Source organism: Microtus oregoni, unplaced genomic scaffold (genome assembly GCF_018167655.1).
Source record: "Microtus oregoni isolate MIOR12 unplaced genomic scaffold, Mior012 000019F_ref0000042, whole genome shotgun sequence".
NCBI lineage: Eukaryota > Metazoa > Chordata > Mammalia > Rodentia > Cricetidae > Microtus > Microtus oregoni.
The window spans coordinates 35,820,690-35,841,858 of record NW_024543078.1 but is presented as its reverse complement, the minus strand read 5'-3'; the positions used below and the strand labels follow the sequence as shown (position 1 = coordinate 35,841,858).

At 41.0% G+C, this 21,169-nt stretch overlaps 1 protein-coding gene across 6 annotated transcripts in view; it reads right to left on the bottom strand.

Moving 5' to 3' along the window:
- The window catches only part of LOC121459447 (merlin), a 95,350-nt gene that overhangs the window by 44,768 nt on the left and 29,413 nt on the right, over positions 1 to 21,169 (bottom strand). For all 6 annotated transcript variants that reach the window (XM_041669227.1, XM_041669226.1, XM_041669230.1 and 3 more), the window contains exons 2-5: positions 14,866 to 14,991; positions 12,875 to 12,997; positions 10,598 to 10,681; positions 1,961 to 2,029 (exon numbers count right to left, since the gene is read on the bottom strand). In XM_041669227.1, the coding sequence (XP_041525161.1) occupies positions 1,961 to 2,029; positions 10,598 to 10,681; positions 12,875 to 12,997; positions 14,866 to 14,991 (402 nt within the window). The remainder of the gene's footprint in view (positions 1 to 1,960; positions 2,030 to 10,597; positions 10,682 to 12,874; positions 12,998 to 14,865; positions 14,992 to 21,169) is intronic.

Here is a 21,169-nt window from a genome sequence, read left to right as displayed (position 1 = left end):
CCATTTTTATAATTATAGTTCATTTTTACAAAACAGCAAAGCTATTTTTAAAAAGCTGCATGCAGGGAGAGTCACACACAGAGGTGGGTGTATACACAAGCACCATTCCACTGGAGGAGCAACCTGCAGGCTGCAGCATTCCTCAATCCTAACTGCACTCCTGGGCTGCCAGGGTGTTCATCTCAGGGACCACCTCTGACAGAAAGCAGTGCTTACTTATGCGGGCCTTCAACTGCAGAGAAGCCATCAAAGGATAGGTAAAGGCAGGGAAGGGTTGGGGAAAGCCTTTATTACCCAGTGACAGATGATAAGCAGGGCTATAAGAAGGGAAACAGCCAAAGGCTGCTTCTGTGTCTAATGAGTAAGATGAACAAGAGGATTAAAAGCCCCTCCACCTCATCTTCTCCATCCCAAACAGCTCAATTCTGCACAGAGAACACAAATCTCAAGGCTCCTTTAAGTCAATGCCACTCAACCACCTTTAGAAATTGCCACACCAGAAAAATAATCTACCGGCCACACACTTCCTAGCAATTAGACATTAATTCCACAAGCTCTTGCATTTTCTCATTTTGAGACTGAATCTCACTCTGTAGTTCAAGCTGGCCTTAACCTTATGATTCTCTTGCCTCTCTCTGCCTCTTAACTACTGGGAGTTCAGGCATGAACCGTATGTGCTGCAGCATCTTTTGTTTTCATATGCTTGATCAAGTGCAGTGGTATATATTACACTGTAATTCTATACTCAGTATATATACACCTGTAATTCTAGTACTCGGGAGACTGAGGCAAGAGGGTAGTGAGTTCAAGACCAGCCTGGACCACAGAACAAGGGCCTATCTCAAAAAATAAAAGTAGGAGCTAGAAAGAAAGCTCAGTAGGTAAAAGTGCTTGCTCTGCAAACATGTGGACTTGAGTTTGAATCCCCAGTAATATTAGGAATTGATAGCTCTTGGGAGAAGGAAAATCAATTTTCTTCAAGTAGAATGACCACACCCCAGGCAGCACACTCAGGAGTAGATGGCTAACACAAATTGGAATCCACTACTTTTAGTGGTTTCTGTTGTTGTTTAAGAGAGAGAGGAACATAAAGTTGGGTGTACAGGGAGGTGGAGGGATATAGTAGGAGGTGGAGGAGGAGAAAGAATATGATCAAAATATATTGCATAAAATTCTCAAGGAGCTGGGTGGTGGTGGTGGTTCACACCTTTAATTCCAGCACTCGGAAGGCAGAGGCAGGTGGATTTCAGTGAGTTCAAGGACAGCCTAGTCTACAAAATGAGTTCCAGGACAGCCAGGGCTGTTACATGGAAAAACCCTGTCCCAAAACACGAAAAACAAAAACAAAAAATTAAAGGAATAAGCTGGGTGGTGGTGGTACATGCCTTTAGTCTCAGCACTCAGGAGGCAGAGGCAGAGTAACTCTGTGAGTTCCAGAACAGCCTGATCTACAGAGCAAGTTCCAGGACAGCCAAAGCTATTACACAAAGAAACCCTGTCTTGAAACAAACAAAAAGCCCTCAAAAAATAAATAAAAACATTTAAAAAAAACATAAAAAGGGCAGGCATGATTGTACATACATGCCTATAACCACAGCACTGAGTGGGTAGAGACAGGTAGATCTGGAATGCTCACTGCCTGGCCAGCCTAGCTTAAATGGAAGCTTCCAGCTGAGAGACCTTGTCTCATGACATAACAAAGAGAGAATAAATAGAGGAAGACACCTGAAGTCCTGCTCTGGCCTCTGCATGTGTGAAAGGGCTCATACACCTGCATACTCACAGGCACAACACAACACACACTAATAAGTAAATATGCTTAACCAAGAGTCCATAGTCTTTTCAAGATTATGAACTATGTAAATGAGCTTGTTTTGTACTTCCAACACTCCTTCAAGTCATTCAGAGGCTTTCATTCAGCTACATTTGCTGTTTTCCCAGAGAGAAACTGATTTCTTACCCTTTTTGGAAGCAATTCCTCTTGAGCTAAAAATCCTCGCTTATGCACAGAGGGGTCATAGTCACCATACTGGAAGGAAAAGAAAAGAGATCATGTGATAGAGATTCTAAAGACTATTGTCATTTCTGAACAAGGCTCAACTCAGTTGGTCCCTCCTTCCAGTTCCAGGGAGCTATTCAATTCTGATGACAAGATTTCAACCTTGCCAGTTTGTTATCCTTGAATGAAAATACAAAGCTGATTATATCTATGAGCAGAGTTGCAAAATCCCATAAGGGATGGATAGGTGATGTGCTAATAAGAATGTGACATTTGTATGGAAATAGTCTGTTTCCTAACCCTCAAAGAAAGCAGTCATTTCCAAACATTAGGGTTGGAATGGAAACAACAAAATGCAACTGTGAAAGCTGTGATTAGCGAAGTGTGATAAGGGCTTTACCTACAAACGCCTCTAAGTGACTGGTAATTGGAGCCAACTGCTAGGTGGGACCAGGGAATACCGCAGGCAATATTTTTAGTACTTTTGCTCAAGGCTCTGAAAATTGCTTTTGGAAGATCTGCTATCAATATTCTCTGTCATTCCTACTGCACAAAGAAACAAAAGGTTAACTGATACAGCCAAAGCTGTAGAGCTGGGAACTAGTGGGACTTGCAATCTACATTTCTCCTCCGGAGGAAACAACTCAGATAGTTTTTCTCTTTTTAAAAAGAGTACTCCTTTGTTTTCTAGAAAACTTAGGTCAGACCAGAGAATCATCCCAAATCAAAGAACGGGCCGGGAATGATGCTCAGTGGCACAACACTAGCCTAGCATGCATAAAGCCCTAGGTTTAAGCCCCAGGCCCAGGTATAAAAAGAGACTGTGGTTAAGCATGGTGGTGCACACCCTTAGTCCCAGCCCTTGAGAGGCAGAGGCAGCTATGAGTTAGAGGTCAGTCACGGTTACATAGTGAGACATTGCCTCAAAGTAAAATAAAAATAAATATGTGAGAGAAACAGAAATATATGCACAAAATCTATCTCTTAGCAGTCAGCAGTCAAGGGGTTCTCTCTCTTTCACATCTACTTATTTGGACCAGAGTACAATGCCTCAGTGCTCATGTGGAGTCAGTCCTGTCTTTCCACCATGTGAATTCTAGCGGTCCAGCTCAGGTTGGAAGGTTTAGCAGCAAGTGCCTTTACCCAATGAACCACCTCAGCAGTCCAGTGTTTTATATCTCTCTTTTCTTTAATTAAAAGTTTTATTTCATTTTATGTGTATTAGTGTTTCATCTGCACATTGTATGTTGTGTGTGCTTGCTGTCTTTAGAGGTCAAAAGAAGACATCAGATCCCTGGGAACTGGAGTTACAGATGGCTGTGAATCACCACATGGGTGCTGAGACTCAAGCCTGGTTCATCTGCAACAACAGCTCCAGGGAAGTCAGCCCCTATACTGGCCTCTGTGGGACCAGGCATGCACACAATACACATACACACACAACGTAAAACATTCATACAAATAAATTAAGAACCATTTATTTATTTATTTATTTATTTATTTATTTATTTATGTGTTTGTTTGTTTACACAATACACATACACACACAACGTAAAACATTCATACAAATAAATTAAGAACCATTTATTTATTTATTTATTTATTTATTTATTTATTTATGTGTTTGTTTGTTTTTGAGACTCTATGTAGCTTTTAGGAGCCTGTCCTGGAACTTGCTCTAGATCAGGCTGGCTTCTAACTCACAGAGATCCACCTGCCTCTGCCTCCCAAGTGCTGGGGTTAAAGGCATGCGCCACCACTGCCCAGCCTAAGTTTTCTTAAATGAGAGCACTAGTCCTGGAGGACCCTGAAGAGACCACTAGAGGGCTGCTACAGAGGACTTTAAACAAGGCATTCTTTCTTAAACCACAGCATCCTCACCTGGAAAGCGAGGAACAAACTGTAAAGAAACCCAGGTAAGCATTCTGGGGTGGTGCTGGACCCTGGTGAACGTCAGGCATGAGCATCATGGCGACCTTTGCATTACTGAAGACTTCATAGAGATGACTGAAAGCCATGATAATTGTATTTGCAAGCTTTTCAACACTTGTGAACCAAATTTCAATGCAAAAGTAAGCATATATGCAAAGTTAAAGTTGTAAATTCAGGTCTCAAAAGCTTGCAAGATTAACAACCCCCCTTATTAAATTATACCAAGCTCCCAGCTACTACACTGACCAAATATATTCCATCTGAGCAATGCAAAGGTGGTGAAGATTCTGCTGAAAGAGCTTCTTCACTGAACTAACTCCACTCACAACATCAAAGCTACCTTAATGTCTATTTAAAAAACAAAGGGGAAAAATGCTGGTGTTGTGGCAGTAAAAATAAAAGAAAGCCATACCACACTACAGATGGAAATGACTATTCCTCATTTTTTATGTAACAGAAGCATTATGATAAGATCGAGGTAAATTTACTGTGAAAGTAAGAAAGGTGAAGTCTCAAAGCTCTGAAGCTTTGTGGGTCTGTTTGTAATCTTATATTCATCATTTGGTATTCCTGTATTAAAGAAAAACCCCTAAATTGCCTAAATTTCAGAGCCTACAAAACCTGTTTTTATGCTGCCCCTTATAAACATCTTAAATTTAAATGCAAGAAAGGAAGATTGGGGATGTAGATCAGTAATGTAGCTTAGCATGTAACAGATCCATGTTCAATTTTTAGAATTAAAGCAAACCAAGCAAATATCAACACTTTGAAGAACTGACAATTAAGATACAATTTTTGGGGTTGGAGACATGGCTTAGTAGTTAAGAGCACTTGCTGTTCTTGTAGAAGACCTGGGTTTGATTCTTAGCATCCATATAGTGAATGATAACCATCTATAACTCCAGTTTCAGGATATCTGATGCTCTCTTCTGGTCTCCTTGGCAATTGCATGCACATGATACATAGACATACATGTAGGTAAAACACCCATACACATAAAAATAACTAATTAAAAAATTTTCAGCCAGGCAGTGGTGGCTCATGCCTTTAATCCCAGCACTCTGGAGGCAGAGGCAGGCGGACCTCTGTGAGTTTGAGGCCAGTCTGGTCTACAAGAGGTAGTGCCAGGACAGGTTTCAAAGCTACACAGAGAAATCCTGCCTCGAAAACCAAAATAATAATAATAATAATAATAATAATAATAATAATAATATTTTTTCTTGGGTTTGTGATATAGCTCAGCAGTTAAATTTTTGCTGCTGAGTCTAATGATCTAAGTTCTATCCCAGGAACCCATGATGGAAGGAGAGAAATAACTCAAGGAAGTTGTCCTCTGACCTCTACATCCATGTTACAACCCATCACAACCTCACCCCTGCCAAATGAAAAAAAATGTAATTTTTAATTATTGAAAAAACAAACAAAAAACAAAAACCATCGTGCGTCTGTGAGATGCCTCAGCAGGCAAATGTGCCTTTGTTGAGTCTGACGACCTGAGTTCAATTCCCAGGACCCACATGATGCAGGGGAGAGAACCGACTCTTCTAAGTAGTCCTCTGACTTCCACATGCGCGCTATGGCAGGCACACACACAATAATACATAAATATCTAATTAATTCTTTTAAAATATCAACTTCCCAGTGGTAGCATACACCTTTAATCCAAGGACTTGGAAGGAAGGGGCAGGCAGATCTCTGAATTTAAAGTCTACAGGGCAAGTTCCAGGACTGTCATGGCTACACAGAGAAACCCTGTTTCAAAACAAAAAACAACAAAAACAAAATAATTGCTCTTTGCTGCTTTGGGCTGGGAGTAGAGCTCAGTGGCAAAGTGCTTACTGACCTGAGTCTGACCTCCAATACTACAATGTCAAAGAACTCACCATTTATTTACACAATTCTCTCTCTCTCTCTCTCTCTCTCTCTCCTATTTTCAGGAGGCTAGGTGTGTGGGTATCTCCTATGTTGCCCAGGCTAGCCTCAAACTCTTGGGTTTGAGCAATTCTCCTGCCTCAGACTCCCAAGGAGCTAGGGACAAGTCATCTGAAAAGCCTAAGCTAAAAGGAGTCTCTTTCTGGGTATTGATCTCCTCTCTGTATGCAATGGAAAAAAATCAGACCAAATGTTCTAAAAGGGTTCTAATAAACAAAGTTTGTCATTTATTTTTCTTAATCTCTCTCTCTCCCTCCTCCCTTCCTTTCTATTTTTTTTTTTTTTTTGAAACATGGTTTCTCTGTGTAACCCTGGCTGTCCTACAGCTCGCTATGTAGACCAGGCTGGCTTCAAACTCCTGAGTGCTGGGATTGAAGGCATGTGCCACCATTCCCAGTTTATATATTTTCTCTTCTTTTCTTTGTAACCATCTGTGTAAAATAGATATCTATTACATATAGTCACTAAATTCCATATGAATCAAGGATATAAACCTATAAACAAAAATCCATAAAAGTACCAGACAAGAGAGGGTGGGAACAATAGTGATTGGTGAAGTCATTCTCAAGACTGACACAGAATAGCAGACAAAGGTTGCTATCACCATAGATGAGCTCCTATAAATCAGTAAGACAAAGACAAGAACATAGCAGAAAAGGGGCAAGTCATAAACAGTCACTGCAGAGTAAAAAAGAACAAATGGCCAGCTAACCCTGGAGATGCTTAGTCCCATTGCAAATCAATACATTTAAAAAAACAAAAAATAAAAAACAAAACCCACTGTTTTTCTGAAACAGGACAGCAAAACTTCAGAAGACTGATCATATCCATTGTTGTGAAGGATGTACAAAAGCAGGTGTTCTCACATGTTGCTGCTGTAAGTTAGATCAGAACATACTTCTAAAGGCATTATTTTTGAGACAAGGTCTCTGTATGTAGACCTGGCAGACCTGGAACTGGTCAAATGCTGGCCTTAACACTCACAGAGATTCTCCTGCCTCTGTTTCCCAAGTGCTGGGATTAAGGGTACGCACCACAAAGCCTGGGCAGACTTATTTATTTTTAATTTATGTGTATGCTTGTGAGCCTTTGTGTGTGAGTATATGTGTACCACATGTGTGCATATGTGTACCACATGTGTGCAGGAGCCCTCAGAGACCAGAAGAGGGAACCGAATGCCCCAGAACTGAAGTTACAGGTTTGTAAACTGCTGAGAAGCAGATGCAGGTCTGATTCAAGAACAGTAGTAATAAGCACTCTTAGTTGTTGAGCCATCTCTCTAGCTCCATCTCACACTATTCTTTTCTTCCTTCTGAAAGAGCCTACAGGCAGCACAAAGTTTCATGAATGATACCCTTATTCTCTCCTAGTAATTTTCAGTACAAACATATTTCAGAAAGAAAGAAAAACACACTTGAAACACTAAATTGTCCATATAAAATCAACAGGTGGCTTAAAAACTGCAAGATGGTTTTGCTTGTCATGTGACTGATCTATTCTTTTGATTCTAGCATAACTCAAACAAGAACCAAGAAATATGGTTCTTGTTGACTGAACCATGTGATTAATATTTGTATTTATATTTTGAAGTTAATTGTTTCTTTATGCTTTGGGATTAAGTGTGTCTATATCATCCCAACAGCTGAAATACTGTAATGAATACATTTGCACACAATTATGTTCCATGTGTTAATGAGCTCAGTTTCACTTCTCCATATTTCTAGAATTTCTTTCTGTTTCAGAATGGCTAGGAAGAAAACAAACTGTACATAATGGAAGGAATAAGTATGGATTACCTAAAAGTGTATTTATTTGAAAATGACATGATAGTATACATTATGACCCTAAAAATTCCATCAGGAAATTCCTACTGATAAAAACTTTTATTTAAGTAGTTGAATACAATGTTAACTCACAACCAAGAAAGAAATCAGTAAAATGACAGCTTTTGCAGTACCCACAAATCATGTAAAATATCCTGGTGTAACTCTAACCAAACAAGTAAAATATTTACATCATAAAAACTTAAGACATTTAAGAAGGTATCAGTAAAAAAAAAAAAAAAAAAAAAAGAAGGTATCAGTGATGCCGGGCAGTGGTGGCACACACCTCTAATCCCAGCACTTGGGAGGCAGAGGCAGGCAGATCACTGTGAGTTCAAGGCCAGCCTGGTCTACAAGAGCTAGTTCCAGGACAGGTTCCAAAACTACAGAGAAACCCTGTCTCAAAACACCAAAAAAAAAAAAAAAGCATCAGTAAATAGGAAGATCTACTTTCTACTTATGAATTGGTAAAATTAATATATTAATAATGAGCATCCTACCATCAAGTTGTTTTTGTTTGCTTATATTTTAAGTGCATTGGTACTTTGCCTTCATGTATGTCTGTGTGAAGGTGTAAGATCCCCTGGAGTTAGAGCTACAAATAATGGTGAGCTGTGTGTGGATGTTGGGGATTGAACATGGGTCCTCTGTAAGAGCAGACAATGCTTTTACCCACTGAGCATCTCTCCAGCCACAGTGTTCATCTTGTAAATGAAACTAGAATTTAGTGAAAGTTAATGTTTGACCTCCACAATCTTCACTAGACAGTGAAGGGGCAGGAACAAAGTGCTGGGTCAGGCAGCCTAGACACCTGGGTTTCCAGCCTGGCTCTACCCTTCGTCCCACTGTTTCAATCTTCATGAAGAGGCATGTATGGTAGAGCACTTGCCTCACGTGTTGGGCTTTGGGTTTTGTCCCCTGTACCATGAAAACAAAACACAACAAAATAAGTGGCTTGTACATTTCATAAGTATAGAAATAACATAAAAGCATTTTGACCCTGAACAAACCATTCATCTTTTTTGTTTGTTTTGTTTTTCTTCAAGACGGGTTTCTCTGCGTAGTCCTGGCCTGTCCTGGAACTCACTATTATAGTCCAGGCTGGCCTTGAATTTACAGAGATCCTCCTGCCTCTGCCTCCCAAGTGGTGGGATTAAAGGCGTGTACCACTACGCCCAGCTCATTCACCTTTTCTAACCTTTAATTATGTCAGCTTTGGCTTCCAAAAATACTACATGGGGTATCTTGTGAAATAGTCTGTTGAGCACTTTGATAAACATTATAGATAAGGCTCATTCTACATATGTGCTCACTATTAACCAGTAGTCTGAGAAGCTGGTAACATGGTTTCCTGAATTCAAACAGGGCCTCACTCTACAGCCCTTGCTGGCCTGGAACTCACAGGGATCTGGCTGCCCTGTCTAGTATTAAAGGTGTGCACTACCACACCCAGCCTGAATACAGACTTTAAAAGCTAGAAATTACCTGTATTTGTAAGATTTCTAAATTTAACACCGGAAAAAATAGTTCGAGCACCTACCTCCATATGAACCACATATGTTGTCTGTGAATCACTTTCATCTCCAAATTGGCAGAAGCCAAATAAGTAGGGCTTTCCTGCAGTGAAATCTGTTCAAGCAAAGATCTGCTGGTTCCTTGAAAACAATCCCATCCCTCTGCTCCCAAATAAGTGGGCTTTGAATTTGTGACCCAAAACCCATAGCCTTTGAGACTGAGGTAATATCCTTGAGAGCTTGGCTGGGTTTCAAATAGGAGAAACATGCAAAAAAGGGGCTCAATTCTGAGCCAAGTACATGGATTTAAGGAAAGAAATGATGACTGCTTTGTCACTGTTAGGACTGAAAGGATACATTTTTCCTGTTACTAATATTCTTGATCAAAGCATAAAAGGAGCATATGCTTTACTTGAACCACAGCCCATTTCCTGTTTTCTCAATTATTCCTTTTTCAAGGAAGGTATAAAATATAACTCTAAAGCCATAGATTCTGTCTCTAGCTTCACCCAAAGACCTTGGAGAATCACTGAGGGCAGAACTTGCTCTAGTGCCTGCATCGGACAGTTAAGAGGCCTCATGTCTCAAGCCCTGTGCCTACTCAGCAGACACTAATGGGTCATCAAATGACTAAACTGACTCTGTGCTTCTACTGGCCTGACCAGCACACACACTTTGAAGCCCTTTTCCCATTCCAAATGGCAAACAAGTCATTCCTGGCTTTGATCTGAAAATGTGAGTAAGGTGGGAAACTCAAGGGTCATCAAACACTCTAGGTGGCCTTATAATGGGACAGAAACTCAGTGATGCTCCTCTCTCACCACTCCTGGTCTGCTGTCTAACCGAGAATAAACGACTTTAGGCTGATGAGACAGCACCAATGGGCCTAGCAGGCTCAGCAGACCCAGCTCCTAGCCACATGCACAAAGTATACTTACTGGGGCCTCACCAGAAGTGTGGCTTCTAAGAATGTATTCTCTGGAAAGATGAGTTTGGATAGAGAATCTGGGTCCTGTTCACCTAAAGGCCTCATTTGATCATAATTAGAGACCATAAATTCACTTTCCCTGACTAATAAAACAAAGCTGATGCAATGAATGTAATGAACCACATGTGCATAATGAGATTACATAGAGAATCCATCTTTTTGAATGAATTCACTTAGAATGAATTGTAAGTCATTAGAATGATATGCTTGTCACTTGTATACACAATATACATATATACAAAATATGCAGAAGTTATGGCAGCAACAGTAGATACCCAACTCTCATGGCATCTCATTTTCGGGGGCAAGTTGTTCTGAAGTCTCCAAAATCCAAAAAAATGGAAAATTGGAGCCATGCTGTGGCATGTTAATGCTGAGGAAGAATGCATTTTTCTTTCTTTGGACCCACCTTGGCCTGGACAGCATAGGAAGCCAAGAGCACTGAAGCCTCAGGAGGGCAGTAGATCTTTTCATCCAAAATCTGTTTCTTCACCTGAAAGGGGCAAAGAGAGAGAAAGGAGAGAGAGAGAGAGAGAGAGAGAGAGAGAGAGAGAGAAGGGGGAGGGGAGGAGATCATGAGATGGCATGTTTGGAAGACAGCAGTCCGCCTGGTCACAGCGGATGGCTGCAGGTATTCTAAACGAGGACTGCCAAAGCAGCCTATTAATGATTTTCTGACAAAGGAGACTTTTTTTTTTAAAGTGTTGCAGACCAGTTGAGAGTTCAGCCGCTAAGAAGTTACCAGTAAGCTTGCTGCACAAAAGCCCTCATCTCTTCTCCTCAGAGTCAAGGCTGGAGAGTAAAGACGATCTGCTTGACTACAGCAGAGACTGACGGGGGCTATGGCTAAGGGTGGCTGCACTCTGTCTCAGTCTTGGGCCCTGTGGAACACACACAGTCCTAGAAGAGATGGAAGCTACTTTCCAATCTTCATACAAGACAAAAGGCATCAAGGCCACTGAATTATGACTGTAGAAAAAAGTCATCTCTTTCAATGTGCTGCTCTAAGGAAAAAGGAAGCAATAAAATTTGATCGATTCAACTTTTAAGTACACATGAGGTTCAGGAAATATAATTCCTAAGCCATAATATTGAATTAACATATCTCACTGCACCTAACTCTGTACAGTGGTGCAGTGTATGATGTTCCAGACACAAGGACAAGAGAGTCACATGAAGTGGGGGTACATTAAGGAAAGCCAACTCTTTTCACAGATTCCTATATTAGTAGACGTTGCCTTGCTTACTCATAAAAACAACCTAACATCTCAGTATGAAGGAAAATCAAGCAAAAGTCACAGGTACTCACAGGAAAGTCATTCCTATAATACTAAGGTAGTCTGGTCTCATGTAGCTTAAGGTGGTCTTGAGCTCTCTATGTAACTGAAGATGACCCTAAATTTCTGATCTTCCTGTGGATTACAAAAGTTCGCTATGCTCAAGGCTTCATGAATACAAGGCAAGCATTCTATAGAGCTATATTCCCAACCCCAAAGAAACTTCATGTGGCTTTATTCACACATACAGTTCTCCCCAGGTTTTAAACTACATGAAAATAAAAGCTGAGATGTTCTAAAGCAGTGAAACCTTCAGATCTCCTAGTATCTTTACAAAAGATAAAAAAGAAACCAAAATACAAAAAATCTGAAAGGGCTACCTTTTGACCTAAAACACACACGCATGCATGCATGCATGAAACTCCTTTGTAAAAGAAACTAGTTAGCCAGGCATGGGGCACACATTCCAGCATTCTAGAGGCTGAGGCATGAGCCTTAGCTATGGAGTGAGATCCTCTTAACAACACACACAACACAACACAGCATTATACAGAGAGTAATGTCACAGTTCACAATCTATATCCTGAACACAACACAGAGGCTCCATATTACAAGGCTTGTGTGAAGAATCCCAGGTGTACTTCTGGGAAGTCAATGCATTTAATACCCTGTTACAATCTGTCACATCACAGACAGTGGGCTACCTTGGGGCACATACGCAATTTCAGCATCAATCACCACAGATAGCCATAAAACTGAGGAGGCTCTCTGACAAAGTAAGGTTTCCATCCTTAAATAAGCAACTCCCTGTGTCCCTAGATGGTCAATTTGTAATTCTGGAACACCCAATTTCTTCAGTTTGGTTGAAGAATTATTTAAGAATACCAACTGTATATTCAACGAGCCTATCTTTAAGGGGCCTGCAATCCAGTGAAGGAGGAAATGACAATATACACCCAGAGTAGCACAGAGCAGGCTGTCTGAAATGCCTTAGGCAAGGGTCAGACCAGAGTCACTGCCATTCAGAAGAACTGCCTTGCTGTCGGCAGTTAGAGGAACTAAGCTAAGCCTCTGAAGCTTTTCTTTATAACCTCAGAGTGCTTTCAAGTTAGCTAGAAGAAACTGGGCTCCATGGTCACGGAGGTTTATAACCTGCTTCTGTCTGTGCTGCATCATCACACCTCTGCAATTCCATCTGACACCAATTCTCATCACTCGGGGAAAGTTCTATTCTGAAGATTTTTCTTTTTCCATTACTGAACCAAAAGGACTGACTATTTGGAGGCAAAATATTTTCTGCAGTATAGAAGCATTTGTGGTCAACTCCAAGGGGTTGGCCTGGGCTGCTTCTGTAAACATACTCAAATCGGTCCTCTTAGTACTGGGGGAGATAGCATGAGCCAGTGTACCTGTAAGAAAAATAAGTGTTGCGTGATCTCTTGAACTAGCTCCTCCTCAGCATTCTCAGGATAAAATTTGGCCAGGAAGTGAAAGGTAACCGGTTCTTCCTTCGAAACATCATGATCCAACACCTGCAGAATTTCAGACAAAAGACATGCTGTGCTGGCTCCTCTTCTTCACGCACTGTTATCAGAGTATGCTTTGCAGGGAAGGTATGAAATCCCTTCCCTTGTTACAAGCATCCCATTTCCCAAAGGTTGTATTTCTACAATTGGAAGGATTCACAGAGCCATCCACAGCAAGAGATAATTTCCACTTCGCATAGGGGGTTCTGAATCAAACAATCAATAAACTCAAGGGGTGACCAGAGCTACAGAGAGAGCAGCAGTGTCAAAGCCACAGAAAATAGCTATAAAACTAGAATGTATAACTCAAAGATCTTGGGCATTATCCTTTATGAAAGACTGAAGTTGTATTCTGAAATAGTAACATCTTCCTTTATTCCTTTTTTTTTTTTACTGACCACTCTAATAGGTTCCCCTGGAATACAACTTAAACACAATAAACTAGATCTTTGTGACATTGTTTATATGTTATGAATACTAGAAGTAAAACATGGCCATCATGGCAATGCTTTGTTCGTGGAATCTTTCAGAGATGATCACAAAATGCTTGCATGCAGTAAGTAAACCACTGTCTTTAATCTTCTAGCAATCCCAACACCCCCTGAAAAGACTGGACCATCTGCTCTCCAGAGTGAATTTCATTTCAGGACATAAACATGCTACCAGGCTCCATTAACATGTGTCATAATTTATTTCCTTTGAGCAGCAGGTTCTATGACTCCTGATGCCCCCAATCTAATATCCATTTGGCTAACATTCAGGTATGATTTAAAATTCACTTTGCTGAGAATCATAAAAAGACACAGAAAGCTTTGCTGTGTTTCAGAATTCTCTATATGCCTGCCTGAATTCCAGTGGCAGTCTCAGGGGACTCACAATAAGTCTAATCTAGTTGCCCTCCTCAGCACTGGCTCTTTGTGGCACCTGGAGTTTCTAATCATTGGAACTGACCACGGAAACTGACAATGATCGGGAGTTCTAAGCATGAAGGCAATCACCACATACATGCTGTGAACACAATTTGAATATCTCACTTAACACTAGTAAGGTGGGACTTTTGCTGGTTATCACATTATGCAGGAGGTAACTTCAGGGGCAATTGACAGGGGCACCATTTAGGGTCAGAATTGGACATGGAGTCACTTTGGGAATCAGAGGTCTTTTGGCCATGTTCTTCAGCTGTGTTCACTGTTAGGTAGTCAGGAAAATAGACAGGCGTGTCTTTGTGTGGATATATGAGCCCATAAATGGGCAGCCTCCCTGAGCCATTTTCAAGCCATCTTCAAAATTACTAGAAACCTAGATTTCACGTGCTTAAGAAACCCCAGAGAATCCTGAGGAGGAAATGGGCATTGCTCCTTCTCCTCAGGCTCTTTATTCCTTAAGTCTTGTTAATGATTAAGTCAGTTGGGTCTTGGTGTTCTCAAAGACTTATTTAAAATAAAAAAAAAAAATGAACACGAGTCCTAGGAGAATCTCTCAAAGACATAAATTGTTGTTTTTTTTTTTAAAGTATACAAAGGTAATGTTATCCATAAAACCTGACTAGTGGTTCAATAAACGGAAGGGCATAATGCCAAAAAGCAGACAGAGTAGTGACAATGGGTAGAAAAGCTGGTCAAGGTTTAGACATGGTGAATCCTGCTTGTCTGGGAGAGTCTGTGGAGAACAGAAATGCCTGTAGGACTTGTTTCCTAAACATATGACTTAATATTAAAAATTGCCCTCTTCTTTACTATGTCCTTGTGATACCCCAACAATAAGCAAATGAGCTAAGTGCATGCTCAGGAAGAAACCAAACAAAACAACAACAAAAACAAAACAACTGGAAAGTACAAGCCTCCCCCACTGGTTTCATGGAGATCTAGCCCAACCTTCTTGTCCATTTTGAGCCAGGCCACAGTGTCCTTGATTGTGTACTGCAGTCCAAAAAACCAGGTTTCCCGAAGCCCCAGTGTCCGGCACACCAAATCAAACAGGTCCTTCCCTTTCCATTTCATCTGCAATATAACAAACCAACAGGGAAGGACATTGTAAGCAAAAATCATAATCAGTTCATACACAAAACTGTTCTCAACACTCTCTACTGTCACCAAAATGGCTGATGAGCACTGAATTCCTAAATAATTTCAAAGCTTCCAACACAAAACCATGAGTGGGAAAATACCAATTAGAGCTTAATGGCTCAATTGCTGCGGAGCACATACAATAACTCCTTGGACAGTTCTGTACAGATCGCAATATCCCTGAAGCTGCGAGTTTAGCAAACCTGGTAAATAAGCAGCCTCATTTAGGAGAGTCAAGCATCCTAAATTAGCCCAGGAAGATGGCTAGTTTGTGAAACACAACCTCCCTTGAGATTGGGTTTTTGTTTTGTTTTTTGTTTTTTTTTTTTTTTTGGTTTTTTCGAGACAGGGTTTCTCTGTGGTTTTGGAGCCTGTCCTGGAACTAGCTCTTGTAGACCAGGCTGGTCTCGAACTCACAGAGATCCGCCTGCCTCTGCCTCCCGAGTGCTGGGATTAAAGGCGTGCGCCACCACCGCCCGGCTTGGTTTGGTTTTTTGAGACAGAGTTTCACTGTAGCTTTGGAGCCTGTCCTGGAACTAGCTCTTGTAGACCAGGCTGGTCTCGAACTCACAGAGATCTGCCTGCCTCTGCCTTCTGAGTGCTGGGATTAAAGGCATGCGCCACCACCGCCTGGCTTGAGTTTTTTTTTTTTCTTAAATCATGACTCTGCCGTTTGATAAAAGGTTAAGTATTCTCTTTTTAACTTAAAGACTAGTCTTACCAGGAAAAAAAAATTAAATATATGGAAATTATAACCAAAGCCACAAATTGTAGAGCAGAAGAACCATGAGAGACCAGATAGGCCAGTTTCAGGTCTCTATCAGGATGCCTGGTTGGGTCCAAGCAGAAGCAACTTGCCCACAGGCACAAAAAGCAATTCCAAATGCTCAGTGTCCAACCCATGTGATGAATATACAAATTAACTATGGCATGTTTATTCCATAGCCTCACTTTCAAAAACACTTAAATCTCTGCTAAACCATTTTCTTTTTCTCTGCTATTCAATGGTGTAGGTGGAAAAAGCAAGCTCAAACATCTTCATAGGAAAAGAGGATGCAGGGCAGCTGAGTAAATGTTGCCACCTAGTGGATTTCAGTCAATTAAATTTTTCCTATATTACCTCTTAGTTACTGCTTACTGGATATTCACCCCAGTCATCCCATATATCAAATAAACATTCAAATAAACACTTGAATACAGCTATGATCATATTAAAAATATGCAAGAGCAATCCTGAGACGCGAATGTAAAGGAATAATAAGATCACCTGACTACAGAAGTATCTGCTCTTCTCCCATCCCCACCAGGAAACCTTCACCCTTCTGGGAGACAGCTCAGTAAAATGCTTGTCACTTAAGCCTGAGAACCTGAGTTGGAACCCAGCACTCATGTAAAAAGCTGGATGTGAGCCTAGTGGTGGCAACATATGCCTTTAATCCTAGCACTCAGGAGGCAGATCTCTGTAAACTTGAGACCAGCCTGGTCTACAGAATGAGTTCCAAGACAGCCTGGAGGGTTTTACACAGTGAAACCCTCTTGAAACACCCCCACACAAAAAAAAGTTGGTTGTGGTGGCCCATGCTTGTAATCTCGGGGGTGAGGGTGCCAACCAGCCTAATAAAGGAACCCAGGTCCCACTGAGCATAAAACTTAAAAAAAAAAAAAAAAGAGCCAGCAATGGTGGTGCAGTTCTTTAATCCCAGCACTTCAGAAGCAGAGGCAGGAGGATCTCCAAGTTCAAGGCCAGCCTGGTCTACAGAGCAAGTTCCAGAACAATCAGGACTACATAGAGAAACCCTGTCTCCCTCCACCCACACACCATGGCATTCACATCACACACACCCCCAATAGATAAACATGAACAAGGTGAATGGCTCCTGAGGAACCAGAGGCCGACCTCAATGGTTGATCTCAATGTTTGTGTCGGGTATGTGAAATGAATATGTGGAGCTATATGGCTCTGGGGACCAAACTCTTGTAGACAGGCTTGTACAGTAAGTGTTTTTACCAACTAGCCATCTTGCCCATCCCTTTACCATTCCCCCCACACCAAGTGCTAGGGATCAAACTCAGGATCTTGCGCTTCTTAGGCAAGTATCCTACTACTGAACCATACTCCCAGCTTTAATAGATGTGAATGTAGAGTCTTCTTCCAGTACTCAACAGGAAAAGCCAACTCTCTGTGTGTTTGCAGCCAGAGTCAGCAATCCAAATGGTTGGACACCAAGATCACAGCACACAAGTGGCATATTGGCTTTGGTCCTTTACCAAGCAAGGCATTTTTCCTATCTGTCCTGCAACCTTGGCCCAAAATCCTCTCTGACTATAATCAGGTTCCTTGAATACTACAAAGATGGAAATCTTAAGATTTTTGAGTAGGAAAAAAGGTTTTATTTTATTATTATTATTTATTTATTTATTTATTTTTGTGGTTTTTCGAGACAGAGTTTTTTTGGAGCTTTGGAGCCTGTCCTGGAACTAGCTCTTGCAGACGAGGCTGGCCTCGAACTCACAAAGATCTGCCTGCCTCTGCTTCCTGAGTGCTGGGATTAAAGGTGTGCGCCACCACCACCCAGCTCAGTTTTATTTTTAAAATATAATTACTTTCCCCCTTTTATAAGGCTGGATAATAGACACACCCATTTGACAACCGGACGGAGAGTTTTTTAATTCTTTGAAGATCTTAATTCCTACAGGCAGACTTAACTGAAGAAATGTTATTTTGGAGAAGTGGAAGCTTCAGGATGCTGATTATCCTCTTGTCTCTATTTTAAGCAGCACACAGTATATAAATTATAAATGCCTACCTTGCCACAAGATAACGTGCCACTAAAGAACAGGCATTAACTCCGGGAAGTTAAACACCCAAGGGCCAAGACGATCAGGATATCACTCCCAATTCACCATAACTCACTGGCACCGCAAGGCTTAGCCTTGGCTGTCAGAAAGCAGGGTGAGTAGAGCCCTGGAAGGAAAGTGAACTTCCATACTGGAGAGCTGAAAATCTCAACGTAATTCAACCCCTTCCAATTCTTTCTTTTTAAAATGAGGGCCTATTTTTTTTGTTAAATGGAAAAAGCCCTATGGAGCTTGCAATAAAGTGAGGAGACAATTCTCCCAATAATCCAGAATGCCCTACTTACATTATTTTCCCTACTTATATCTTAACATTGGTGCAAAGTACTACTGACTACTGGAGCTGGAAAGGGGCCTCCGGAGTCACCACTGTGAATAAATGCTCTTGTTAAACTAAGTAAGTAAACCGCGTCACCAGCTATTCGGCAGTCTACTAAAATGAACACTGGCCTGTTTTTTCATGGTGATCCAAGGGAGGCAAACTCCTTATCTCACAAAAAGCCTTTTCCAGCTCTGTGATCATCAAATCTTTTTGCCCCTACCTTGGCCAGTAATGACCAATACTGAAACAGAACCCCTTCTGAGAAGAGTCAGACACAGCTCATTCACAGCTCTGTGTGAACAGAGCCTGTTTTCCAAGTACTGTAGAGCATACCCAAGTGTCACACACTGAGGCTACACAATGGCAAAAGCAGGGTGTCTGTAGGAGAAAAAGGCAAGAACTCAGGTCAGAGGAGAACTGAAGAACAAGTGAGGGTTCAATGATGAAGGGAAGTAACACTATTTTAAAAACAAAACAAAACAAAAGGCCATGATCATTACAGGGAACTGCAAATCTATGTGATGGGATTGAAACTCTCAGGCAACCTCAGGAGTGGGGATGGTGGAGCAGGTGTCTCGCCTCAAAGAACAACCTCAGGCTTTGAGGATTCCTCTGATTTATGCCAACAGGCTGAAGAATAAGCTGCAGGGAAGGAACAGTTGCAGGATGGACAAGAACACAGAGCAGGTGACCCCCTCCTGTCATCAAGAAGGCAAAGAGAGAGAAAGAGGCTGAGAAGCAGAAGGAGGCAATCCCAGAACCAACACTTGAATAGGCTAGAAGGAGAAAAACTCCAGGACACCTACCTGCATTTCCGGCTGGAGCACCTGGTATCCCACTGAAAGAGAGAAGGAATACAGAAAAAGCAGCAAGTTTGGGGGGAAAGATGAACATTAAGTTTTAGACAAGATTAGTTAAACTAAAGAAAGCAAGTGATCTATCTGATGGTTATGTGCCTTTAATTCCAGCAGTCAGGAGGCAGAGGCAGGCAGATCTCTGTGAGTTCAAGACCAGCCTGGTCTAAATAGTTAGTTCCAGGTCAACCAAGTATACCCTATCTCAAAAAAAAAAAAAAAGGAAAAGAAAAGAAAAAAAGAACAAAAAGGAAGGAAGCAAAGTAGAGATGTCCTAAATATATTTAAGATAGATTAGATAGATAGATAGATAGATAGGGATATGATAAATACATATCAAGCTCTCTGAGCTGAGGAGCTAGTTCAGCTGCACTGCCACAAAGCCTAAGAACCAATGTTTCTTCTCTGAGACCCACATGGTAGGAGAGAGCTGACCACCAGAACAGGCAATAGGTCATCCTCTAACCTTTGTATATGTGCCCCCAATACAGACACAAAGTAAATAATTTTAAATATTTTTTTAAAGAACTTAAAGACCGGGGCTGGAGAGATGGCTCAGCGGTTAAGAGCATTGTCTGCTCTTCTAAAGGTCCTGAGTTCAATTCCCAGCAACCACATGGTGGTTCATAACCATCTGTAATAAGGTGTGGTGCCCTGTTCTGGCCTGCAGGCATACACACAGGCAGAACATTGTATACATACATACATACATAAATAAATAAATAAATAAATAAATAATTTTGAAAAAGAACTTAAAGACCTTCATTTATAAAATAAAATATCCTACGGTGAGTCAGGAAGATTCGTTGAACCCAGGAGTCTAAGATAACCTTGCATAATACAGTGGGGCCTCATTTCAAAACAAAAGAAAACGTTTTACCTTTGTATTTAAGCAATTAGTAAGGTTTTTGGCCAGACATGTTGTCTTACACCTGGATTCTTAGCACTTAAGAGAGACTGAGGCAGGAGCTTTGGCTATATGGAGAGATTCAAAAAACAAACAAACAAGCAAAACAAAACCCAGTCAAACAAAAAGACCAAGAAGTTTTGTTTGGTTAAATTTAATCTCCATGTTACCTGTAAAAGGTTATGCTTTCAAAACTCAAATCCAAATGGATCAAAGACCTCAACATAAAGCCAGCCACACTGAACCTTATAGAAGACAAAGTGGAAGTATACTGAACACATTGTCACAGGAGACCACTTCCTAAATATAACCCCAGCAGCACAGACACTGAGAGAAACAATTAATAAATGGGACCTTCTGAAACTTAAAAGCTTTTGTAAAGCAAACAACAAGACAAAACAACAGCCTACAGAATGGGAAAAGATCTTCATCAACCCCACATCAGACAGAGGTCTGATCTCCAAAATATACAAAGAACTCAAGAAATTGAACACCAAAAGATCACATAATCCAATTAAAAAAAAAATGGAGTACAGACCTAAACAGAGAACTCTCAACAGAGGAATCTGAAATGGCTGAAAGACACTTAAGGAAATGCTCAACACCCTTAGTCATCAGAGAAATGCAAATCAAAACAACTCTGAGATTACATCTTACACCTCTAAGAATGGCCAAGATCAAAAACATTGATGACAACTTATGCTGGAGAGGTTGTGGGGAAAAGGGAACACTTCTGCATTGCTGGTGGAAATGCAAACTGGTACAACCCCTTTGGATGTCAGTGTGGAGATTTCTCAGAAAATTAGGAAACAACCTTCCTCAAGACCCAATAATACCACTTTTGGGTATATATCCAAAGGATGCTCAATTGTGCCACACAAGGACATGTGCTCAACCATGTTCACAGCAGCTTTGTTTGTCATAGCCAGAACCTGGAAACAACCTAAATGCCCCTCGATCCAAGAATGGATTAAAAAAAAAAAAGTGGTATATTTACACAATGCAGTACTACACAGCAGAAAAAAATGACAGCTTGAATTTTGCAGGAAAATGGATGGAGCTAGAAAACATTATTTTGAGTGAGGTAACCCAGACACAGAAAGACAATTATCACATGTACTCACTCATAGGTGGTTTTTAAACATAAAGCAAAGAAACCCAGCCTACAAACCA